Below are 25070 nucleotides of genomic sequence, written 5' to 3'. Positions count from 1 at the left end.
GTCCAGCTCCACCGCTCTTTCCCCTTCCTGCCTGGCAGATAGGTGAAAGCACAGCATGGTACCTGGGAAAGACATGGCCTAGGATAGGGATGGATTGAAGCTGTGGCTCTGCAGGGTCATCTGTCAATACTGGATGAAAACTGCTGACTATTCCCTTTGCCGCACGGTTCTCCCTGCTTCTTCTTGCTCACCAAGTAAGACCCCAGGCAGGGCCATCCTGGGCGGGGGGGTGGGAATTGGGGTGACCGCTCCAGGCCCCGCGCTTTGTGGTGCCTCACAAAGCAGTGCAGCAACGCTGTGCTACTGCTGGCTTCACATCTGACCACTCTGTACCCCACCCCCTGAATCCATCACTGAATCCGGCACATCCGACCGCTCACCACCCCACCCCACCACTGAATCTGCCGCCAGCTTCCTCACATCTGGGGGTAGGGCCCTGCACAGGCTGATTTGCCCCAGGCCCCACACCCTGCTTGGGTCATCTCTGATCCCAGGCTTACGAAGGTATGGTTAGAGCAGTGTTGGTGGTAGGCTGAGACTCAGGGCTGCTGAACTGGATGGGAGGTGGGGGGCATAGGAATTAAGAGTCCTGGGTTCTGTTCTCCTAGATGCAAGCAGCAATCGGCATCTAGTAGGTTACAGCATGGGAAGTGGACTCATGGGCTCTTTTCCTAGCTCCATCAGTGCCCTGCTGTCCAGGAGCAAGCCGCTTCCTTCTCTGTGCCTCAGTTTCTCCCTCTGTAAAGTGACACTAACCCTGACTCTCCCTGGGGAAGCCTGTCTGAACACAGCCTCCAGAGCCATGGCTAAGAAGGGACAGGGAAGCTTCCAGCAAAGGACACAGATGACCTTGCCTCCTGTACTGGCCCCATCAGCCCTTTACCTGTGTCATGTGCTTGGTTTGATTGCTGTAACCAGCCCCAGTCAGGACAGCAGCCTTAATCCCCAGCTGTGTGAGCGACGGCATTCCCTGGATCCACTTGTGCAGGGCATGGGCACTCTGGCGGGTCTTGGTGAAGATGATGCCACGGGAGCTGTCCAAGGCCTGGAACTGGTCCTGCAGGATCTTCTCCAGCTTGCTTAGCTTGGGGTTCTCATACTCCAGGTTTCTGGCCAATGCCAAGAGGGTGCTCTTGTTCTCTGTGACACAGCACACTGGCATATGAGCCCCTGAACTCTGGACCAAAGAGCCTGGTGCCCATTTACAACATCCCACTACCCCCAGTTGATAATGGGGTTTGAACCCCTGGATGTTCAGCATTCAGATCTGCTGCCTGGTAGAAGAGCCACTTTATTGATGGCAGGTATAAGTTCTTACCCTCTCGTGTATACTCCCTTCCCCCGTGCCCACATGCTAGACTAGTACAAATGCTTTTCAGTGTGCTCTTTCAAGTAATATATAGCTGTCTCCCAGGAGAGCCTAGGCACCAGCATGCTCTCTTGAGACATGCCATGAGGGGCAGCATGGCCCAGCAGGTAAGACTACTGGACTGGGATGCAAGAGATGTGACAGGGTCTATTTCTGACTCTTCCACCCAGCCACTGGGTGACTTTGCTATGTCACATAACCTCTCTGTCTCTCTGTTCGCAAGGAAGTTCTCTGGCCTGGGCTATGCAGAAGGTCAGACCCCTGTTGTGGACTGTTCAGAGGCGGGCCCATCCCTTACCATCAAACAAGGTCATGAGGAAGTGCCAAATTACATCTGGCAGAAACTTCATCGCCTTTTCCTGTTGGTAGAATTCATCCAGGTAGTTGACAGCGTCGACCATGCGCACGGTGTCATTGATCAGCAGGGCATCATTGTACTTCCGCAGGTGCATGGCACACAGTCTTGTCTTACGACAAAATGACTCAGCCCCTGGGGACACAGGGAACAGAACCATTGAAGCAAATGCCTAGGGCTGCTGGCACCTGACAGCATCACTGATACCCCAAGTAAACTGGGCCTAGTGGGGAGTCAGGACTCCTGCGTTTTATTCCGGCTGTGGGGAGGAGGGTGAGATCTAGTAGGTTACAGAAAGGGGGGCTGGAAGTCAGGACTCCGAGTTTCTATCTGGGAGGAAAGTAGAATCTAGTAGATACCTAGCAGGTGGAGCTCGGAGCTGGAAGGAAGGACTCCTGGGTTCTATTCAGGGGAGGAAAATGAGCGTCAAGACTCCCGGTCAGAATAGTGGGATTTCACATCCACTTTCGCCAGGCATCAGGCAGCCAGGAGTCAGGCTCTGCTGAGAAATTATTATTTTGCCAATAGTTTCTTTGCAGAAAAGTGCAGTTTGTAATTGACTGAATCTATTCACAAATTTGGGACTGATCCAAAAGTGTAAAAAGTAAATAAATAAATAAATAAATAAAAGAAGGGAAAAATGGGAAAAGTCAAAATATTTTGTTTCCTTTGTTTAGAAATTGAGCTGGAGCTATTGAAAAAACCCAAAAGGTTAAAAATGTTCACAAATGAATTGTTTGTTTGATCCAAAAAGGTTTCTTTAGCTTCTGATTTTAGCACAACACTACTCCCCGTCAAGTGTCTGACCCTCCAGAGCAGTGGGAGCCAATCTTTTTTGGCAAACATGTCACAAATTAGGCCTGCACCTTCCCCAAGTGCCACTCTGATCCCCTTTCCCTGCATGATCTGCTGCTGTGCTGCCTATCCCTTCCCTGAGCTGCCAGGTGCCACATACAGAGGCTGCCTGTGTCACTAGTGGTACATGTGTGCTGCAGCTTGTCTACCCCAGCTCTAGAAAATTCCTCTGTGCCTCTACCCTGCCTCCAGCAGGGACCCATAGCTGAGCGAGCAGGCTGAATGTAGGATTCCAGTCTCTTACATCCAGTGGTTTTGGCACCCCCTTGACCTCATTTCATGGAGCCCAGCTGCTTTTATATCAGCTATTGTTATTATTACAGTAGGGTCTGGGGGCACCACCTGGAATTGGGGCCCCATTCTGTGTGGTGTTGCATGGACACATAACAAGGGACAGTTTTCGCCCACAAGAGTGCTCATTGTAAGCAAGCAAGGCAAAGTGAGGGTCATGGCCCCATTTGATAGATGAGGAAACTGAGGCACCAGGCAATGACAGGACTTACCCAGAGTCAGTGGCAGGGCTGGGAACTGAACCCCTATCTCCTGAATCCCAGCCCAGTGTCTTAGCCACAAACCTCACCTTCCTCGGGGCTCTTAGTTCCAGGTTTCCATGTATCCCCCCATGCCCCACCAATGAGTTATGCCCTCTGTGAGTTCCTCCTCTCCAGGCAAGGGGAGCACCCCCTGCACTGGCACTATCTCCTCACCTGTCTTCTCCAGCAGGACAACTTGCTGCTCATAGATCTGGGTGCCAAAGTCCTGAGACACACTGGGAACATTCAGCTTCTGGTGGATCTGGGCCATCAGCTCCTTCAGCTTCCTGCCAAAGGGGTCCTAGGAAAGTAAGCAGTGGTGGGGGAGAATGAAGAGCACAGCTTCCAGTGGAGCAGGGGGCTTCTGCCCTGGGTTCCCCCAGCTGCTTGATGCCGAGCTGCAGGCTGAGAGTAGGATGGCTCCATCCTGGCTCTGTCAGCACCCCAAGACACTGGACAGAGGTGAGAAGAGATGAAGGCCTGGACTTTGCCTCCCTCAGGAACAGAGCCCAAGCGGTTTACTCAGAAGAGGTCTCTCTCCCTTCTGCCTGTGGAGCCCCCTCCCCTTCAGAGGCAGGCAGCCCACACTCCTAGTCAGCAGGCGCTTACCTGGGATCTCTCATGGGGTATGTCATACTGCTTCTTGGGCTGTGGGACGCGAGCCTCCAGATGTGAGTGGTGTTTCTGGGATGACATAATCTTAGCAGTGTCCAGGTTGGCACAGATCTGAAAAAGTTAAATGCCCCCCAACCGCACAGAGATGGGTAAACCATATGCCGCGTCAACTCCTTTGGCAGCTCGCTCCCTGCCACAAGACCCCAGGGCACCAAAGCAGTCCAGGGGCAAAAGGCCAAGCCCCATAAGTGCAGCAAACTACCCCCAAGAAAGCCTTACTGCTGCTGGGGGAATGGGGGGATCCCAGCCAGGCACCTGCAGGTTTTCACCCCCTCCTGCCAGATGGAGCAACACAGCAGCTCAGTGACATCTTCACCTCCCATGGCTGAAGTCTCAAGTGTGTAAGATGACTGGGAGGCTGGCACATGCTGGGCATGGCCCTGCGTCTTCCTCTGAGACTTCCCTCAATAGCCAAGAGACCAGGCAGTATAAACTCCACATGCAATGCAAGGAGGTGCCAGGGGCACCCACGGCCCTCCCACAGTGGGGGTGGGAAAGCATGGGGCCTGCTCTACTTACCTGCAAAATGTGGTCTTTGGCCCCCTTGAAGGATAAGGCCCCTCCTGTGCCAGGTGAGGCAGTGAGGCCCAGGATCTGCGGCAGGTTCTGCTGCCCACTGAGCTTGCGCTGGAGGTAATCCTGCATGATCTTGTTGTAGACAGACTCTTTGTGGGTATGGTGGCACTCGTCAATCACCAGCAGGGAGAAGTCTGCATGGGGATGAGCCAGGCTGAAGAGTGGTGCTAGCCAGAGGCATGGGTTCAATCCCCAGCTCTGCCACAGACTCCCCATGTGACCTTGGGTGAATCACTTAACTATTCAGAGCCTCTGTTCCCCAACTGTATCATGGGGGTAACAGCTCTGGGGAAGAGCAATTCACCTGTGATTCTGAAGCTCAGAGACCATGAATATGGGAGATGTGTCAAGAGCTGTTTCAGAGGGCTGGTTCTGCCAGGGACTGGTGCTGCTCTGAGAAATAAGCAGCAGCAGCCAGGGGGTGGGAAAGATAGTGGGGTACAGGGGGATACATGGAAACCTGCAACTAAGCCCCCTCAACGCTTTGGAGGGCTCCACATAAGCATACTCCACCGTAAACAGCTCCTGTAAATAATTTCATAAGTGGAACGCCTTTATGCCCTTTCCACCCTCGGCACAGATGGCAGTCTAGGCCTGGCAGCTTGCCACAGAGACCACTCTGTTTGGCTCCCCACTGCATTATGTCTATTTTAATTGAGTGTGCTGTCCCCAGGTTAATATTACATTATGTTTAAGTTAATTGAGTGTGTGTTGTCCCCAGGTTTTTGTGCATGTGGCTGTCTGGGCCTGAGGAGAAAGAATGAGGTCCTGTGAGAGTGGGAGGAAAAAATAGGCTAGTCCCAAGGAGGACAGAGTAGAGAGTAAGGGAGGTCTCAGGGCAACACAGAAAGGAGGAGAGAAAGGACTAGTTTCAGAGAGGACAGAACAGAGTCTGAGGCAGGACAGAGGCAGCTTCAGTGGCACCGTGCAGACTCTTTAGTTGGAGCTGAGCAGTCTGCTGTGCGGTCTGGGACATTGGCACTCTGACCCCATTGCATTTTGAAGAAGAAAACACCCCCTTCCTGGGAGCTGACCAGAAAGGAGCTCTGGGAGGTGGGGGAGCTATGGATCACCAGGGAAGCCAGGGACAGAGAGGAGCCATGGTCCTGAGCCAGAGGCTTGCCCCTCGAGAAGCTATGCCAGGACAAGCTTCAGGGAGTCAGTCCTCTCAGAAAAGGGAGACTAGATAAGGCAATTCCTTGGGGAGTCCTTGGGCAGAGCTTCCTCTCAAAGATGGCTTGATTCCGTGACAGGTGGTGACAATAGTGGGATACTCCTAACTCCCACCCTCCCAAACCCCTCCCTCACCACTCAGGATCTGGCTAAGTTTCCCCAGTACTCAGGTCCTCATCTGGCATCAGTCAGCTTTGATTTGACAGAGCTGGTGGGACCCATCTTTGCTGCAGCCCCATGTGCCAGGCACCCACCTGTCAGCTCCACGTGCATCTCCTCCTCCGAGCTGGACAGGGCGTTGTGCAGGATCTGTGCCGTGCAGATCACGACGTGGCTGTTCTTCACCACGTGGGAGAAGATAAATTTCTGGTCACTGTCGCCACTGATGGGGGTGACCTGGAAGGAGCTCCTGAGCACCCCAAATTCCTTGCTGAAGTGCTGATCCACCAGATGCACCTGCCAGCCAAATCCCACAGACTTATAAGCAATAGCCCGTGGGCCAGAGTAGAGCCTGGGGAGCCAGCCCCGACCTGAGTTACCCTGCAGGCCAACAGCCCCTTTTGCTCCGCAGACACAGACAGACAAACCATTCCCATGCCGAGGCAGAGGATACTTGTACATTCAGCATCCAACTCAGGGGTTAGCCTTAAAACTCTGCCCTCCAGTCACATGGAAACATCTCTGGTGCTGGCTCAGCAGTTCTGAGAGTCCAAGCTTGCAGACCCAGGCAGGGGCGGTGGGTCGGGAGCGTGTAGAACCCAGTCTCTACTTTTAACTGTGGCTGGAACTTGCCTATATTGCTTAAATCCTCCGAGTCCTCCAGTGCCTTCCAACAGGGCAGACAAGTCCTCTCAGAACTGAATGGGAAATACTCCTAGCGTCTCCACACAAAGAACCAAACCCAGCAAGGTTTGAACCCAAAGCTCTGCCTTTGCTGGCAGTTGAGTTAACAAGAATAACCCCATGGGGATAGCAGTGGTGGCAGGCAGGGGGGAATGAGAGGGAAAAGGATGTGCTGCAGAGGGGAAAGGATGAGGGAATTATTACTTCCTTCAGGGACTTAAATAAAGTCCCTGACTCCTGTTCCCGTGGCACTGACTGAAAGGGAGTGCACCCCTCTGCATCTTCCCCCGGCTGCAGCTTCCAGAGACATCTGGAATGAGACACGAGGCATGTGGTGTACGCAGCTAAAGGCTCTGGGCGCTCCTGCAGCCCCTGTGCGAACAGATCTCCCCTCCAAGGCCGGACCCAATGGATCCAAGACACTGTCACCCACTTCAGTGGGGGTGCCTGGCATGCTGTGCACAGCTCACAAAGCTGAGAGTGAGAGGGCTCCAGGCCCATGGGGGTCCCCAATACAAAGAGCAGACCTGGTAGCTGGTCAGGCCTGGCTCATACAGCAGGACACCAGCTCCATCGTGTGTCTCTCTTGCACCCTGCACTCGCTCCTGCCTTCCTGCACAGGGAGCTGGTGATGGGAGCTTACCTCCTAGCTGTATTGGTCGAATCCCCTCACCCCATCTCACCCCTGGTGTGAGCTAGCCCTACCCCAATTCCAGCCATACCTTGTTCACAAGCACGGCCACCTTAGCCCGAGCCCTGGTCTCCAGGTGCCTTTTGCAGACGTATACAGCTGCTCGGGTTTTCCCCGCACCTGTGGGCAGCCAGATGATGATGTTCTGGCCCTCCAGGGCAGGCATGATCACCTCCCACTGATAGTCGTACAGGTCCATGTGAGCAGGCACTGGTGATCTGTGGGGGATGAGCCTGGGGAGGGGGCACAGCTGGGATCAGCACTGATCTAGGACCCTGACCCCAGCTCCCCATCTTCCCCCCCCCTTCACAGCTTCCAGTACACTCACATCCCCATCCTCTGGCCTCCCCCAGCCCTTGTAGTCTCCTAAGCAGCTGAGCAGGCAGATGCTGTCCCTCCAGCCCCACCCTAATGCTGATGCTACAGCGACATCTTCAAGCACTGAGCTTCTTGTAAGCCTCCCCCAGGTGTCAGCTGGGAGGCCCTTGTCTGCAGAGGGCACTCAGCTGATGGCAGTCACCCAGGCAATGGGTAGGGATGGACAGGGACAAAAGGAGATTGGCGCTTCTCCCCTTCCTCTAAGGCACCTCTCTGCATGAAATCACCCAAGGGGGGAGCCCAGATCCCAGTGCAGCCCACACACCTACCTTTGCAAGGGCTTCAGACAGTTGCTTCTGCTGTTGTTCAAGACAAGTCTCCAGCACCCAGACACTATTGCTTTTTAAACTTCAATCCAGAAATCGAAACTCAAAACTGCAACCTTCCTTTCTGGGAGCCCCATCAAGGAGGCTCTTGATGGCTGCAGATTCAGCACTTTGCAGAGCCTGAGCACTGAGCCTTTAGGCACATAGTCTCTTCTCTTAGGGTCAGGCCACACTGCTTGCACTCCAGCTGGGATCACTGGAGTCTCTACAGACTCCTGACTCCCTGAGGTTCAGTGGTACACTCTTTGTCTGCCACCCATGAGACCCACGTTCAATATGCAGCTACAGCCATAGAGGCACTGAACGTCTGGACTCAGTGTGGCCTTTGGATTTTGTCTCAGTGGCCTAAAGCAGGGGATGGAAGGTCTGGGCAGCCTCAACTCCCCAAACTCCTGCCTTGGCATATATGTCCAAGGTGTGGGTGACCTCTCTCACATACTGAAGCCCCAGGCGGGGGTGAAGGATGGTTGCTGATAGCAGGGCCTCACCATTCTTGAGTGACTTGCGGATTTGGAATTTATTTGGCTGATTTGACTTGGAACACAAAAAAATTTCTTTAAAAACCCTCCCCAACAAGAAACAGGGAGGTGGGCAATTACAGGCTGCCGGCCTTAGTCGGAACAGCCCTGCTGCCCCTCCACAGGGTTTCCCTGGGTTGCCTTGTCAGAAACAGAAACTGAACTGAGTCTGCAACTGAGTCATCTCCCCCAGCCGGCAGCAGCCTGCTCCCCAGCCCTAGGCCTCAGCCTTGCTGGAGGGCACCAGGTCAGCCCGGGGAGCTGGGCCATGAGTGCAGCCTTCCCTGGGCACCTCACCATACATTCCTTGCTCAGCCTGGGGCCTCAGGGGCTCCCACCTCAGCACCCTGCTCTCCCCTGCTCCTGGCTGTCTACCCCCCAGCCAACCCCATGCAGCGGGTACCTGGGATCTCATTGCATGACAGTGGCCCAGAACCTGTGGTCTCCATAGAGAGAGGCTTTTCACTGATCCTTCCAGTGAGCCTGAAGGCAGGCTGCTTTAGCACTGCTGTGCTGACCTACCTGCTGCAACAAGCACGGAGGCCAAGGGGCTGGTACTGACCCTCACAGCATGTAGGAGCAGCACAGCCTAGGGAGGAAAGGGAGCATGCCTGTGGACCATGCTCCAAGGCACTGGGATTCAGAAAAGCAAAGTTCCTTCACCCTCCAAAGCACCTGGCTCCTCTTGCTTCCCCTGCCCCAGGCACTGTGCTCCCCCTCTTGACTCACCTCCACTTGCCTCTCAGATCAGTCCAGTGGCACAGTGGGAAGCAAGAGGGACTGCCGCACCATCCACATCTATGCATGTGAGTGCCTGGCTGCTCATGCCTACCTGACATGCAACATAGCTCTTCATATCCACCTGGGCAAGGCTTATTGGGCAGAAGTCCCTGCAGAGTATGGGCTGCTCCAACTGGAATTACGTTTTGAAGCAGAGCTGCTCCCAGGCATGAATATTGGTCTGAGCACTGCAGGAGATTGCCCTGCATGTTGTTTGACCACCTCTACCCTAGGACTAGCATGTACGTGTAAACAGAGGAAATTATATTCAGTGCCCACCCTAGGGTTGCCAACTCTGTTTGACTCTATTCCCAGAGATTACATTACGTGACATAATGACATTAATGAGTCATTACTTCAGGAAGGCAAATGCACATTACTATTACATTTTAAAAACCCATTGGACTACTATATAAATCAGATTCAACAGTTAATATTTATTTTAATGAATTCCCTATCATTTATCTCCCAGGGGACTCTCAGCAGTCTCCCAGAGATTTATATCTAATTCTTGGAGACTCCAAGGCAATCAATCTTGGAGGGCTGGCAACCCTAACCCACCCAGACACTGCCTCCCTCCTGCACACACTGTTGAGGACTTCCAGCCTGCCTTCCTAACTCACTACCACTGGGCAGAGGTACCAATGGGTGTTAAAAGAAACACTATAGCAATCTGACAGTGGTGGAAGAGACCTGCAAGAAAGCTCCTGCAGTAGCTAGCAATCAGCAGATTGCTCCTCCCCCTCTATGTAACACTGGTCAGGCCGCAGTTGGAGTACTGTGTTGAGTTCTGGGCGCCGCACTTCAGGAGGGATGTGGACAGCATTGAGAGGGTTCAGAGGAGGGCCACCCGCATGATCGGGGACAGTGGGGCAGGCCCTACGAGGAGAGGCTACAGGATCTGAACCTGTTCAGCCTCCACAAGGGAAGGCTGCGGGGGGATCTAGTGGCCTGTTACAAACTAGTCAGAGGGAACCAGCAGGCACTGGGGGAGGCCCTGTTCTCCAGAGCACTACCAGGAGTGACAAGAAATAATGGTCACAAGCTGGCAGAGGGTAGATTCAGACTAGACATCAGGAGGCGCTACTTCAGTCAGGGCGGCTAGGATCTGGAACCAACTTCCAAGAGAAGTGGTGCTGGCTCCTACCCTGGGGGTCTTTAAAAGGATGCTAGATAATCACCTTGCCGGAGTCGTTTGACCCCAGTGCTCTTTCCTGCCATGGCAGGGGGTCAGACTTGATGATCTGCTCAGGTCCCTTCCGACTCTACCAACTACGAAACTATGAAAGGCTCAGCATAGGTTACAGGTAAAAGATCCAGTGGCTTTGTTGCTACACTCAGCCACAGGAGCTCCACCCAGCTGTGGCTGAATCACAGAGCTTTTTCCACAGGGAAGTCAGTAAGAAGAGGCGCACTCTGTTTTGGACAAGTACATTTATTTAAAAAAACCCACAAGTGTGAGGTGGAATGGGTGGATGGGCAGGGCTGGGTGTGGGTACAGCCCAGCAAGGCAGAAGCCAGGCATGAGGAGCACCTGCTCTCACATGGCAAGGACAGCATAAGGGACAAGCAGGCATAGCAGAAAAGACAAGAGGCAGTCAATGGTGGGGGGGCAGGGGAGGCAGTACAAACACAGCTTATCTTCATTTCCCTTCCACAGCAGGGAAGAAATCTGCTCACAGTCCAGCAGCTGGGCAGACAGGGACAGAGCAGTGAGGAACAGGCTCCCGTGAAGGCCCTGAACTCCCTGGGGCTGCCTGCTGGCTCAGGAAGATGCTGGGCATGGAAGTGGCAGCCTCTAGCCCTCAGAAGCTGCAGCCACACGCAAGAGGAAACAGGGAGATTAGGCACCTGGTCCACTGTCTGAGGCAGGGCAAGGTTGCTGACAAAATGGCTAGCTGAGGGGGGGGCCATGCTTGGCCCAGATTGCTTAGTGACAGAACTGGTGAAGCCCTGGTCACCTCTGCAGTTACCCCCTTGGCCAAAAACATCTCAGTGCCACCCCGAGAACAGACAAAGGATTCCACTCCCCTGCACTTACACTCTCTGCCCAGGAACGACCTGGGCCAATGCTTCCTCCTGAGGCAAAGACCATGTGGTACATCATCACAGTCCCTACCTCTGTGAGATAGGCACAGGGCTCTGCCCTAGGATCCTAGCACCAGAGCAGCCATGGAGGTTGTTAAGGATAGTCATGAAAGGCAGTGGACTAGATGGAATGAAGAGCAGGAAGAAGGCAGCTTGTGCAGAACTCAGAGCATGGCAGGGTCCTAAACTGAAGTCCAGTGGAAGGGCTCAAGCAGGACAGTGACCCGTGTGACAAGTAGCAAGGCAGTGGAGTGTCTAGTGGGGCACACGGCCACAGCCCGCACAACAGAAGGGAGTGCCAGGGCACAGACGGAGCATGGCTCAGAGGAAAAGAAATAGCTGTCTCTGTACCCCAGGAAGAAAAGGGCTGAGAGCGGCAATGGGACAGGGCTAGGAGCTCCGATGCATCTTCAATTAAGAACAAGAATTGAAGGCCCCAGGCGAGACCCTGACACTTTCCCAGACCAGAGGTGAGTGGGCTCCTGCCCCATAACCTCCCCAATCTGTCCCCTTCTAGACAGCCTAGGAGGCAGGAAGACCCTGGTCATACATTCACATGGTAAAGGGCAGGGATGGAGGCGCAGTGTGCGTGTGCAGCAAGACAGAGCATGAGCCAGCAGCATAATGCCAGGCTGAGGCGGCAGAGCCCAGGCTCAAAGAATGGGGGAGAGGGAAGGCAGCTCTGCTAGGGCAGGAAGCAGGTCCAGACTCTGCTCTGTACAGCAAGACAAAACACAGGCACATGCCAGTAATTCTGGGCTGCCTTGGCCAAGAGCCCTCAAGAGCCAAGTTCCCCACCATCCCCTCACTGCTCTGGACGAATCACATAGCAATGGGAGCCCCTACGGCCAGATAAGGTGCAGCCCCAGCAGAAGAGAGTGGGCAGCCCTGATAGGACCTCACAGCAGGCCAAAATATCAGTATAGATCCATTCCCTTTTGGAAAAAGGCCTCTACAGCAAGCTGCCCATGCTGCTTCCTCCAGAGTAAGGCTGCATGGGGATGCGAAGTCCAGCCCATAATGCTGTAAAGGCCTTGAACGGCGCCTGCCTTTCAGCCACCACAGCCCCATCACAGAGCCCAGCCTCTGTTTGTGAAATGACAAATGCCCATGAAAGAGCACCCCCACCTGCTGCAAGGGCGCAGCCTAGCACCCAGGTTGTCAGCAGCAGCCTGCACCCTGTACGTGGCAGGAACCAGGCCTTGCTGAGCTGGGAAGAGTGCAGACCCCACCTGGAGGATGTAAACAACAAGACATGCCACCCCTGCCCTGCACACCAGTGTTTTGGCTGCAGGGGGAGCATAAGACCAGGAGGCACCTGCTCTGAGGAGGAGCTGGAGCACAACCCCCCAGTGCCACAGGGCTCTCCCCTGTGCTACTTGTCTATGAGGCCCCCCTCCTTGAGTTTGAAGTAGAAGAACTTCTCCAGGGTATTGGCGCACTTGCAATAGTCACTGTCAGGTGGGTTGTACTCCCGGCAGTTGGTGATGATACGCTGCAGGTCCGCGATGAAGAGCTTCTTGGTCACATAGTAGCGGTTCTTCAGGCGCTCAGTCATGGTCTTCAGATCTGCAAGGGGGACAGCAGTCAGCTCTTGTGTGGCTTTATTCCCTCCCTCCAACCCTTCTGGTCCCACACAGGAGTCCCTCTTGGTCCCCCCTAAATGCCCTGCCAGTTTAGTCTTATCTTTACACAGGTAGGGGAAGGAATTTATCTGATGTTGCCATGTGCCAGAGGTTAGGCTAATAGAGCACAGGACCTTTGATTTCCAACTCGCAGAGCCCCAAACACCTCCTCCAAAGGCAAGAAGACAAACCAGGAGTCCTGATGCTCAACACCCCTCCCTGCTCTACCACTGGTATCTTCTCTTCCTTCCAAACAAAGGACAAAGTCCGGGAATCTTGTCTCTTGGCCTCCTCTCCATCTCCCCTCCCAAAGCTTCAGAGAACCCAGGGGTCCTGACTGCCAGCCCCTCCCTCAGCTCTGCCCCACAGAGCAGGTGCCCACCTACCGATAGGGAAACGGATGATTTCGTAGTAATCAGGTGCCTCAGACTTCTTGACAGGCTCCATGAAGGGCCAAGCACTGGGGTGGGTCTGTGAAAGGAGGGAAACTAAGAACCTCATTCATTCAACAGGAAAAAATGGCAGGCAGGCCCCTTCCCCAACCCCTGCAACCCGTATCAAGCCCTACAGGTTGCTAGCTTCCAGCACCCATTGCTCTGGGGAACTCAGATGTTGAATCAAAGAGTTGCAATCAGGAATATGGGTCAGAACTGCAACCCAATGAACCCAGGGGTCCTTGTGGCTGCTGAGGAAGGTGACAGACGGCCAGAAAAGTCAGAACATACTACCAAGAAGCTGTTCTGGATTCTGGCCTGGCTTGTGCCCTGGGGCAGAATGGTCTAGTGGTCCCAACTAATGCTGCTATTAACTAGACCTTTGGTACCCCTGTGCCAGGAGGGTACCCCCGAGGATGCATCCCCCTAGTCCATAGCCCCAGTACCTTGATTTGGGCCAGGAGGTTCTTCAGGGTGTTGTAGAGCTGGTCTGGATCTTTGAGCTCTTTCCTGTAAGGGAAAACCTGAACAGTGCTCAGTCTGTCAGCACCAAACATGTTTGTCTTTCCCAGCACTCATAGGTGACCATGAACAATGCTGCCAGATGCCCAGGCCACTGGGTTCCCAACTTTGGGGACAATGTCTCCCTTCTCCCAGGCAGCTTGGACTGGTGCATGCTCTCCTTAAGTAGGAGGCACTAGCTCAGAGCACCAGGGCAACTGGCCCCTATGACATGGGTGGGCAAAATATGGCCTGCGGGCCAGATCCAGCCCATGAGGCCATTCTTTCTGACATGTGGGGCCCCTAAAAAATTTAGAAAATAAATATTAATCTGCCCTTGGTTCCGGTCAAAAATGACAGCAACCAAGGGCAGTAGGATCCAGGGGAAGCCCGGTGGGCTCCCACAACAGCAGGGTCCACCCGACCCCACCCCCACAGCTGGAAGTCCCAGTAGGGACTTCTGGCCTGGGACCACGTGGCTTCCCTGTGCCAGAACCACAGGTAGGGGTGGGACCCTGGGCAGGGAAGGAGCCCAGGGAAAAGTGGTCCAGGTAAAAGCTGAGCGGGGTGGGAGGGGGGGAGGGAAGTGGCCCCTCGCCCACCCCGTGGCCGGCGCCCCACACTGCAGCTGCTTGCAGCCCACGCAGAGCTGCCTGTGCCTGCTCCGGACAACCCCGCATGGGCAGCAAGCAGCTGCAGCAGGGAGCGCCAGCCATGGGGCGGAGGAAGGGCCGCTTTTCCCACCCCTGTGCTCAGCTCTTCCCGGCGCAGGGAAAAGCGGCCCCTCACTCGTCCCATGGCCGGCGCCCTGTGCTGCAGCTGCTTGCAGCCCGCATGGGCCTGCCTGTGCCTGCTCTGGACAGCCCCATGCAGGCTGAGAGTGCCTGCAGGACGGAGCACCAGACACAGGGCGGGTGAGGGGCCGCTTTTCCCCATGCTCAGCATCAGCTTCTTCCCTGCCGGCAGGCTGGGGGGCACTGGGAGCGAGTGGGAGGGGAGCCAGCGGGAGCACAAGGCCTGCACCGGTGTCCCGGGGCCAGTGCTGGCAGAGCCCAGAGCAGGGTGGCAGGAGTGGGTCCCAGCTGGTAGGGGCTCTATGGAGCTGGGCCAGCTCCCCCCTCTCCCTGCTGGTGCAGCCCAGCCCAGGTCCACAGACCCCTGCCAGCCTGTGCCCCGCTTTGGGACCTACTGGTGCTGGCCCTGGGACATTGGTCCCAAGACATTGGGACATTGGTCCCAAGATGGTGACCAGGGGCAGGGCTACCCAAGCAGCCCTCAACAGCCTGCCAAAACTGGGTAAGTAGCCCTCTGCCTGAAATAATTAACCGCCCCTGCCCTAGGACCTGAGAGCAGCATGACCAGCCTCAGACCAAGTGTGCCATGGGGGCTCTTGCACTTAAAGAGTAGAAGCACTGCTGACCAGACACCCACCAGCTGCACCACTGAATGAAGCGCAACCCCCACTATCTCTACATCACCTGCAAGGTCCAGCATCAAGACCCCTCACTTGGCCCAGAGGCCTACAGAGGTTCAAGATCACCCCTATGCTGCTGCCTCTGACCACCAACCCACGCCACGTGGTAACTCTGGGCTAAGAATGGCACTTACCCTTTCTCCTTCCCCAGGGGCTTCCATCCCGTTTCTCCTGGAAGACAGGGAGAAGAGTCTGTTCACATATGAGGGTCACTGTCCCCTTCCCAGCACAGCACTGGCTTCTCAGCAGTCCTTCTGGGTCTCACCACCCCAAGCCCAGAGTTGCCCAGGCACTCAGCTAACTCCAAGTCCAGCATCGCCCTCAAGAATACATTAGAGCAGGCTGCAAGGTCTCCCACTGTGCCCTCCCCACCACTGCAGTACTTTAGTAGTGATCTGGCCCATCAACCATGTTCCAAGGAACAAAAGGAAGGTGGGGGTGTGGGAGAGAGAATGTCAGGAGCTGTCACGCCTCAGCACAGAGCTGTCACACTTGCAGAACTTTGGAGCTGGCCAAGAACCTGCGTTGCCATGGGAGGGAGCAGAGATCAGAGAATCTGGCAGTCTCTGGCAAAGCCCCTGAGACCGCCCTTCCCTGCAGCCTGTGTTATGTCTCCATTTGCACCATTACTAAGGAATCCCAGCAGCTTTCAGGCCTCACATCCCAGCCCAAGGGATATGACTCCTGGGACAAGTTTAAAACATCTCAAACCTGGAAGGGAAGCAGAGCTCTCTGCTACAGGAGGCATCTGGCAGCGCAGTGGCACAGCCTGGCCTGCGGGTGGCAGCAGCAGTATTGTACACAGCTGGGATGCTTCACAAGACAAAACTTTGGGCAGCTGCAGCACGTTCCAGCTCTAGCTAGTGGAGGGAGCTGTTTTGTTGCACCCACCTGTGATGACCCTAAGTGCATCCCAGGGGACAGCATGGTTTACCTGCCCAGCCCCAGCCATACATAGTTGGTGCTTAGAGTGAATCTGGACCTCCTGCAAGTGATCTTTCTCCAGCTGGGCTTTGGACAGAGCAGCTATACTTTGCCAGCTCACTGCAGAGCGACCTGGGCACCCTCCTGTCCCCAGGTGGACTGGGCAGTAAATACAGGACATCACAGAGTTGTATACCCAGCTTCAGCTGGCAACAATGCAGAAGTGTATTGATTAATAGTGATGACCCTGGCTTTCTTAGAAAGCAAGAGGCATAAACTTACAGCCCCCGCTACTGCAAGGGTTCAAGAGGCCCATCACCAACATCCAGGCATTTGCTATAGCTGCACACAGGCATGCAAGTGTCAGGTAAAAGGGGAGTACAACACACAATAATGCCGAATACTATTCCAAGCCCTTCTTCCACAGCAAATGCGCCTCCCCGCTGCCATCAACAGGTCCACAGTCATTTAGCTGTACTATCAATATGCCTCCACATTCCCAATGACTGAAGTGTGCACACATTTCCTGAGACCCCGCATCAGCAGCTCCTGGGACATTTGGGGCAGCTGGACTCAAAGAGATCTGCTGTGCTGAGCTGCTCAGTAACAGGGGAGAGGGGAGATGGAACAGGGAAAACAAACACCAAGAGCTGCAGAGGCAGGAACTTACGGATGCCAGGGATGCTTTCAATGGGGATCTGCCGCACACCCTCCTTAAAGCAGGTCAGGCCTGGGTACACCTTGCGGATCTGTGCCTGCTTCCTCTCAATCAGCTTCTTGATGATCTGTGGCAGAGGGGTAAAGGCTGGAGTCCCAGGGAAATGCTGCAAAGCACTCTGCTGTGGGAGACCTGAACACTCCTCTGCCAAGCTCCCTAGAATTCCTCCCCAAGACGCTATCTACAGCTTGACTACAATGCCTGGTTTGCACTTGGCTGGTTTGCACATGGCAGCCTTGGAGCTCTGGCTGCAGACTCACCCTTTGGTGAGCTCCTGGCTGCCAGCATGCCCCCTTCATTTCATCTACCATTTTAAAAGCCAGTTAAAGGCAACTCGGACTCGACCTGGCAAGACCTTCTCAGAACCCTGCACCAATGAAGCCGTGTCCTAAAAGAGGTACCTCCTTCTGCTTCTTGATGATGTGGGAAAGCTCAGTGTAAGGGATGCGGGGGTTAAGCTCACACTCCATCAGGGTTGCCCCCTCATAGTCCTTGATGTAGCCCAGGTAGCGACTCTTTGGCACCTTGATATCCTTGGAGAAGCCCTGGGTTGGGGAAGGGGGTTATTAGAGTGAGTTCTCTACTTCCTTGATAGGGAAGAGCTGCTAGTTCCTGTGGGGCCAGGGAAGCTGTACCTGCTTCTTGAAGTACCCGATGGCATACTCGTCGGCATAGGTCAGGAAGTACAGGATGGTGTGCTTGATGTGATACTCCTTCAGGTGATTCATCAAGTGTGTCCCGTACCCCTGGGAAGACAGATAAACAGACACGCTCACATGCCCCCATCAGGCAGGTGCCACAGAGCCCCAGGCTGCCAAGCACAGAACAGCCAGATGCTGGTTGCAAGCCACAGGCAGCATCTCAGACAGGGATCCCAAGTAGCTGGGGGAGGCTACCCCACAGTTCCACGCAAGCCCAGAGCAGGGAGTGGATGGGGACACGTGCCAGCGGGGCTACTGCCCAGAATCAGAAAGAGCCAGCATTACACACACTCCCACCCTGGCTTCTTGGCCAGAACAAAGAAGCACAGACTAGGCCTGTCCTGTGCTTGAGTGCATTTTAACAACCCCTATAGAAGCAAGATGCTGACAACCCTCATCTCCTTGCTTTACCTATGGCAGTTTAAGGTGCTTTGGGTGTTTTTAGGTAGTAGGCCTCGTTGTTGTGCGACAGGGCAGATTGTATAGTTTTAGGAATAGGTCTTGCATGGCATGGTCTGGATGGGAATGATAATGCCTCAAGCAGGGGGCTGGACTAGATGACCACTGGAGGTCTCTTCCAGTCCTACTTTTCTATGATTCTATTCTTCCCTGATACTAAAGTAGTTTCCCAGCCTAGGGCTCCCCCAAACAACTCAGGAGTGCCCTTTCATCCTGCCTTCCAATCCCAGCTGACCCCTGCTTGCTTTCAAGCAAACCAACCATGGTGCTCCAACACCCTCAATTAGCTGCCACCTGTTCTCACCTTCACTTGCTCGTTGGATGTCACAGCACAGAAGACAATTTCCGTGAAGCCCTGGGTGGGGAACATGCGGAAGCAAATCCCCCCGATCACTCGGCCATCCTTGATCAGAGCCAGCGTCTTGTGCTTGCTGCAGGAAAAGGCACGGCAAATGCATAGAGGGCATTTGAATCAATCAGGAAGGGCCTGAGGATGGGCAATTTATGGGATGAGGAGCAATCGCAGCCCACCTGGGGCAATCAGGGTCGCCCTGTTCCCCAAGAACTTATCAGTACTGTGTGGCAGAAAGGTAAAGTTGTAGCTGGGGTGACCCACAGCCCTGGATCAGACTAAAATACAGGTTCTCAAATGTCATTTTAAGCTCTGACCCAATGTGAGAACTGAGCCCAATTCCTTAGAGCAGAGTGGAAACCCCACCAATCCCACCTTCCCTGGCCGCAGCTAACGTACGGGTCAAAGACGAGGCGTGTGATATACTCCTTAGGCATGCGGGGCAGCTGGTGGGAAAAGACATTCTGCAGCCCCACCAGCCACATAAGGATCTTCTTGTTGGATTTCTGGGAGAGTGAGTTGCCGATGACATGGAACTCGATGATGCCACGCCGCTCCTCCAGCCGCGCTGTCTCGTCCCGCGCCGCATTTGCTGACAGCAGGCTGGTCTGCGGGTCCAGGGGCAAGAATGCAAGAGAGCGCCGCACCCACTCACCCAAGCTCCTCCCTAGCACCCTGCTCACCGAGCCTACCAGTAGGAAGGACACAGGGGCCATAAGTGCAAAAGAGAGGCCCTGTTTTGCAAGGCAAGGCAGCTCAGAGCATCACAGCAGGGCTCTGGCACTGGTGCAACTGGAACTTGATTCTCTCCCTTGCTGAATGAGGAAGTTCTGTGCAGAGCCCCCAACCCATACCATACCCATGCCAGCTCCAGTCTCCCATCTAGAGTGATGCCCACAACCAACCCCAGCATGAGGTCAGAACCATCACTACCAGCAGGTCCAGAACCACTGTGTGAAAAGCTGGCAATCCCTCTTGTCCTGCCCAGTCTCACTGGAGGGTGGTGACACCAGAGCCAGACCCTGCAGCATTGGAGAGCCAGCTATCACCAGCAACAACCATCCCAAGCTGTTAGCAGCTCTGTGGTCTGCTCCAACAAACGACAGGTCCTCCGCCCCGACACCTCACCGTACCTCTGGCCCCAGCATGGCAGCAGGGTCTGTGATGGTCAGCATCACTTCATTGACCAGTTCCATGGGGATGTCACCCATGACCCGGATGCGCTTGGCATCTTCCAGCGTCAGGCTCTCAGGCAGTTTCCGTTTCTCACCTCCTCGAGGGCGGGTAGGGGACAGAGGAAAACAGTCACCATAGAGCTCGGACTGCAACCAGGGGCTGCTAGTGGATCTGACACCCACCCCACATGGCTTGGGATCCCCCTTCCCCATGCCACACAGAGACAACCGCAGCCCTGCCCACAGGACGCCATGAAAACCAATGCTGTCTCAAGCCCCACAACCTACTGGGACTCTGAAAAGCCCTGTGCTCACAGGAGTTGGAGGAAGGATGCCCTTCTAGACCACAGGCCTGCCCAGGCCCCACAGGGGCTGTGTATGGCTTCCACACAGACCTGCCTCACTAGGCAAAGTCGGGCCCAGTGCCCCACAGAGCCCCCAAAAGGCTCAGCACACTGGGCTGGCAGCAGACAAGGGTTTTTTCACACTGGCTTCTTACTTCCATTTCAGCAGAACAGATTTGTACCAGATTATAGACAAGGAGAGCGGTCTGAGCATGCCCCAGTGCCAGTCCCAGCCTTCATGTATGAATTTGTCAGTGCACACGCCCACAAAACCTACACCCTGCACACAGGGCCACCACTGAATGGGTCTGCTTCTTTTGCCCTGCCAACCCTTCTCCATTATGGGAGCAAAAGCCCCCACACCTGTAAACCTCAGACCAATTTCCCAGCTGCCCCACTGACCCCAAGGGATTCACACCAGGGCTAGGCTGGGTCTCTGCTCTCTGTGCACCAGCAGAGCTGGCACTGGCTGCAGACTGGCTCCCAGACCTGGGACCATCCTTTCCTGAACAAATCAGAGAGAAGGAAGGTCTGTGCCAGCCCCTAAAGTCCCAGCACCTGCCCCCACCTCCTCCCAAGCATTACCTGGCATGGGCTCCGAAGCACTGGTGTCCATGCTCATGGAGGAGCTGCTGCTGCTGAGCTTCTTGCTGAACAGTGGGGCACTGGGCACAGCCACAGTACTAACAGCTGCTGGGAGGCACAACAGTGGTTTTCACTAGCCAAACCCACCCCATTACATAACGACCAAGGGGCAGAGTGCAGTCACTGTTCACAAGGCCTCACTCAGGTTGGGCCCGTGCCCCTGACACACAGAGGTGGTGTGGAGTGCAGCACTGGCATGCAGAGGATGCAGCAAGCGGTCATGCCTACAGGGGCACCTCACATGCTGGATGCGCCACTCTATTATCAAGTACCTGGGCATGGGACTAGCTGGGTGCCCTCCGTGGCTGGCATGATGAAGTCAGACTCCCAGATGGGAGAGTTCTCCCCATAGATCTCCTCCTCCAGCATTGACAGGAACCTGGGTGCAGGGTGGCATAAAATATGAGTCAGCAGGACCACCAGAGGAGGGCACACACAGCCTAGGGAACTGGAAGCCCTACCCACATGACAGCACAGTGTCAGCCACGAGAGAGCACGATTGTTGCGCTTGCTAGCGGCAGGGGAGGACAGAGCTGCTAGAAGCCTCACCCAGCCAGGGGAGCCCAGGGTAGGTTCAGTACCCAGTGCCCATGCCCTGCAACAAGCGTTAATCCTGAGTCCACAACACCTAGGAAAGAGCTTGGCTGCCCTCCTTGCCCCTTGTGGAGGACTAAGGGGGCAGAAGAGCTGCCACTGACCCTTCTGGGGCTGGGCCGCCTACTTAGGGAAGTGGGTGAGGATAAGCGTCCGCTTCTCAGGCACCAGCTTGTCCTTCTCCACGCGGAATTTCTCCAGCAGCTGCCGGCGGGTGACGGTGAAGATGGACTTGAGGAGGCTGCGGCCGAAGACGTGAGTGGTCTCATAGCGGGGCAGGCTGTCGCAGCTCTGGGGCACGTGGCAGTAGCACAGCCACCTATGCAACAAAACAGCAGACACTCCTAAAGACTGGCCCATTTCTGGTCCCTGGGAGTGGCGCCCCAGAGGGTTGGCTTCATGAACAGGGCAAGCAGCCATGGGGTTGGCAGATGCAGCTCGCAGGGAATGGGATGGGCAGGGAAGGCAGAGAGGAGACAGTGGCTGCAGTCAAGAAGGGAGCCCTTCCCCCACAGAGCGCTAGACAAAGCGAGACCTCTTTGCTCCCAACCAAGGACACAGATGTGTCAGCTTGTGGGTCCTTGCCCTCCCAGACCACTCCCACCCCTTCCATACTACATCCTAGCAACCTATTAAGTAAATTTAACACTGCCCAGCAAGGCCGCAGGCTCTCAGCAGCCCAGTGAGCCTTTGCCATGAGTGCCATGAGGATGTCTAGCTCCTTCAGGAGTAGAGGTGAGATTGCAGAGGGACTTGTATCTGTTTTCAAGGAGTCTGATCAGATTCTCAGGGTTTGCTGGGCTCATAGCTGGCAGTGTGGCAGGAACCAGGACAAGGGATACTGGGACTAGAGCAGAGGGGCAGTTCAGGGGAGAAAGAAGTCTCATAGTTCCCAGGCTGCAATGGTCCTGCAGGGATGGAAAGTCAGTGCAACCTTGGACAGTGCCTGCCCAGGTTTTGGGGGCAGTGAAGAGCTAAGAGCCCCAAAGCAAAGTGTCCCATCAATCAGTGACAAGCACTGAGAACACAAAGGGTCTGTAATGACTCCTCCCTGCTCATTTCAGCTCCACCACCCCCCACACCCCAGAAATCCAGCACTCACCTGGTGTAGTTCACCTTGTAGGTGGCAACGTCATCATTTTGAGAGCGCTGCCGGAACTGGGAGGGCGTCTCCAGCTTCCAGTAGTTGAGGCACAGCAGAAACATCTTGGAGAGTTCATACATTGTCTGTCGCTCCTTGGGCGGCAGATGACTGAATTTGTACTGGACGAAGTTCAAGACTCCCTGGGAGAGGAGGAGGCAGGTGGGACATCAGGGATGAATGAAGCTGCGGGATGCCCCAGCTGGAGGCGCCACCACATCATGGTCAGTCCTAAGATGGCTCCACACAAAGTGCCTTGCAGCTGTGCAACAGGGTTGTTGGCATGGCTTTACGAAAAGCTTAGACAAGAACTTGTATAGAACAGTTTAGATAGGGATGATCCTGCCTTGAGCAGTAGGCAGAGCTAGACAACCTCCTGAAGGCCCACTTTTCTATGGTCCTATGACCAAGGGATGGTGAGGGTGCAGAGGGTAACGTTAACGGACCAGGAGGGCCAGAGAGTCCAGAGAGGCAGCACGGAATAGCTGCAACCATCAGCAGAGACTGGGGTTCAGCTTTGCTTCAGGCAGTAAGTGGGTTGGGGCAGGGCAGGAATGAAGTAACATCACGCTGCAGAAGTCTGCCCGTAGGCTGGCAGATCTGGCAACTCTGCATAAAGAGAGAGATACCCATAGGACTGCTGGTCAGGACTGAGAGGGGCCCAGTAGCAGAACACAGGGGCAGGCGACTTGCATCCAATTACTGAATGTGATGTTGTCATCACAGCCAGAGAGCTAAGGAAAGCGATGGGCAGGGCAGAGCAGAGCAGGGTGGGAGAAGCATGGACAAAGCTGCATGCAGCAGGTGTGGAGTCAGAAGAGAGGACCGCAGCCCAGCAGCTGCCCAGCTCCGTGCATCTCCATCACATCCCTGCCTCCAAGCACAGAGACCCTCTGGCACACTGTTGCACCAAAATGCAGCCTGGTTTGCTTTTGAAGAGCCCAGGAGAACCTCTATCTGGGAGAAGCATCACTGAGCTGCAAGGAAGCTCTTCTAGTTTTACAAGGGGTAGGAGAGAAAGGAGGAAGGAGGCTGAAGACCATGATATAAAACAGCAGGCACAGGAGGTAGTGGCAGCAGCACCCCCATCCTGGGAGGCCCTGGGCGCAGGCACACTAGGGAATTGCTACAGCAGAAGAGGTTGTTGTGACAACCAATGCCCGCTGTGGAGCGCTCGTGTTACCTGCTCAATATTGGGCTTCTCGAAGGGTGGGCTCCCAAGGGACCCTTCCACCACCGGACGGCTCATTTGCAGGATGCACTTTCTCAGGAGCTGCGGGACACAAGGAGGCTGTTACACCACTGAAGGCAGAGCAAGGGCAGGGGTTAGCCGGCTGCAGAAAGGGGTTCCAGCAAGACCAGGAGGAACAAGCCAGAGACCAGGCAGCCTCAGCACTGAGGGCAGCTCCCATGTGCTCCAGGGCCTGGCTGGCCCCTGCCTGGAGCCTGCAGGTGCCTGTCTGCAAAGGTAGGAGGGCAGCCCCTGCCCCAGGGTAGCACCCGGATGCGAAGCCCCTTCCTTGCCCCATGTAGGCCTGCCCCTCCAGAGCCACAGCACCAAGGGGGAGGAGGGGGCAGCGGCAGCAGATAGATCCCACTGCACCCCTGCCTCTGCCAACCAGCTCTAGGTCCCGCTGGACTTTAGGTAAAAACAGCGGGGAACATCCCAGTGGTCAGTGGTGTGACACGCAGGAGGGGGCCCTCTATATCCTGGGGATCCTGAACTGGGGCCCCTGTGAGAGTGCGTCGAGGGGGCCACACGGCCTGGGCACTGCCTTCAGTGCAGCCAACTGTGGATCTGGCCAGGCCTGCGGCAAAGCATGCCTGGTTCTTCCTTTGAAGATAATTCTCCCCACAGGCCTTGGCTCAGACCTTCTGTGCAGTTTCCAAAGAACCACCTTGCTGCTGGGCTGATTGGACAGGTCTGCAGGCACCTAACAAATGAATCCCCCACTGAGCCTAGATCCCAGAACAGACTTCTGCAGCACGCTCCCTGAAGAGCTGGCCTATCGAGACACTGGGTCCAGCAAAACCAGAACCCCAACAGCATGTGGACACACAGATCTGACTCTTGGTGAGAGGTCCGTCTAGCAGAACAGCATCAAAGGGCCACCATGTCAGAGGCTGGGAACGGCCTACCATACTGCAGGCTGAAAACCTTAACTGTGTACGACCCCTAGCAGCTCCACATGAAATCAAAACCTTGCAGGGGGGAGTTAGCCAAGCCCAGCGCTGGGACAGAGTTTGGGGAGAGATCATAGCACGTGGGTTCTTAACACCCCAAAGGCATCCAATGGGGGAGACAGGGGGAAGCTCCCTACCAGCTGCTTTCCATAAGCTTCAGGAGCACCAATGCCATATGGAAGGGCTAAACACTGCTGCTGAATCGGGGGGACGTGACCACACAGCCCAGCTGGCCGCCAGCGCCAGCTTGCACGTCACCTGGCAGCAAAGCAGGGACCCCAAGGCACCTCCACAAGGCACGGCACCCTGCAGAGCGGTACCCCGGGGCACAGCCCCGAGCAACGCACCTTGAACAGGTAGAAGTACACTTGCTTGGTGTCCGTGTCCTCCTCTTTGTGGACCGACATGAAGAGGTTTTCCACGTCCACCACCATGCCCAGCAGCCGGTTGATCTCCTCCTCTGAGACGTTCTCCAGGTGGGACACATGGTCGGCTGCGGGGCCGCAGCGAAAGGCCGGCGGGTCAGCACCGGCGGCCGCGCGCAGCCACCCCATCGCCCCGCTCCCCCACCCCTGCCCCGGGCTTACCCAGGGCGTGCCCGCAGCTCCGGCAGGGCTCGCTCAGGGTGGCCACGGGGTG

At 55.4% G+C, this 25070-nt stretch overlaps 2 protein-coding genes across 2 annotated transcripts in view; both read right to left on the bottom strand.

Annotated features, from left to right (window-relative positions):
• The window catches only part of DHX58 (DExH-box helicase 58), a 12834-nt gene extending 4999 nt beyond the window's left edge, over positions 1–7835 (bottom strand). The window contains exons 1-8 of the mRNA XM_006032754.3: positions 7718–7835; positions 7102–7303; positions 5791–5992; positions 4307–4497; positions 3722–3838; positions 3287–3413; positions 1668–1859; positions 884–1140 (exon numbers count right to left, since the gene is read on the bottom strand). Of these exons, the coding sequence (XP_006032816.1) occupies positions 884–1140; positions 1668–1859; positions 3287–3413; positions 3722–3838; positions 4307–4497; positions 5791–5992; positions 7102–7269 (1254 nt within the window). The 5' untranslated portion in view covers positions 7270–7303; positions 7718–7835. The remainder of the gene's footprint in view (positions 1–883; positions 1141–1667; positions 1860–3286; positions 3414–3721; positions 3839–4306; positions 4498–5790; positions 5993–7101; positions 7304–7717) is intronic.
• Positions 7836–10497: 2662 nt separating this feature from the next.
• KAT2A (lysine acetyltransferase 2A) lies at positions 10498–25064 on the bottom strand. The gene is made up of 19 exons (XM_025214504.1): positions 25019–25064; positions 24779–24924; positions 23431–23520; positions 22209–22390; positions 21234–21425; positions 20785–20891; positions 20453–20560; positions 20286–20372; positions 19482–19618; positions 18748–18956; positions 18301–18427; positions 17472–17582; positions 17238–17381; positions 16789–16903; positions 15906–15968; positions 15329–15365; positions 13666–13729; positions 13172–13256; positions 10498–12729 (listed from the first exon to the last, which is right to left on the bottom strand). Exons 2-19 carry the CDS (start codon positions 24863–24865, stop codon positions 12536–12538), a joined length of 2139 nt encoding a protein of 712 aa, XP_025070289.1. The 5' UTR covers positions 24866–24924; positions 25019–25064; the 3' UTR covers positions 10498–12535.
• Between the last annotated feature and the right edge of the window lie 6 nt (positions 25065–25070).

The sequence above is a fragment of the Alligator sinensis genome, unplaced genomic scaffold (assembly GCF_000455745.1).
Source record: "Alligator sinensis unplaced genomic scaffold, ASM45574v1 scaffold1377_1, whole genome shotgun sequence".
NCBI lineage: Eukaryota > Metazoa > Chordata > Crocodylia > Alligatoridae > Alligator > Alligator sinensis.
This window is presented reverse-complemented; position numbering and strand designations above follow the sequence as displayed.

Excerpts from the sequence above, each read along its gene's own strand:
- KAT2A (XM_025214504.1), bottom strand. The coding sequence starts at position 24,865 with ATGGTGGTGGACGTGGAAAACCTCTTCATGTCGGTCCACAAAGAGGAG. Across the intron at positions 20,892-21,233 it reads ATCCTCACCCACTTCCCTAA|GTTCCTGTCAATGCTGGAGG; the intron begins GTAGGCGGCCCA and ends CCCTGCACCCAG. Across the intron at positions 15,366-15,905 it reads GAGCTCTGCTTCCCTTCCAG|GAGAAACGGGATGGAAGCCC; the intron begins GTTTGAGATGTT and ends CCTGTCTTCCAG.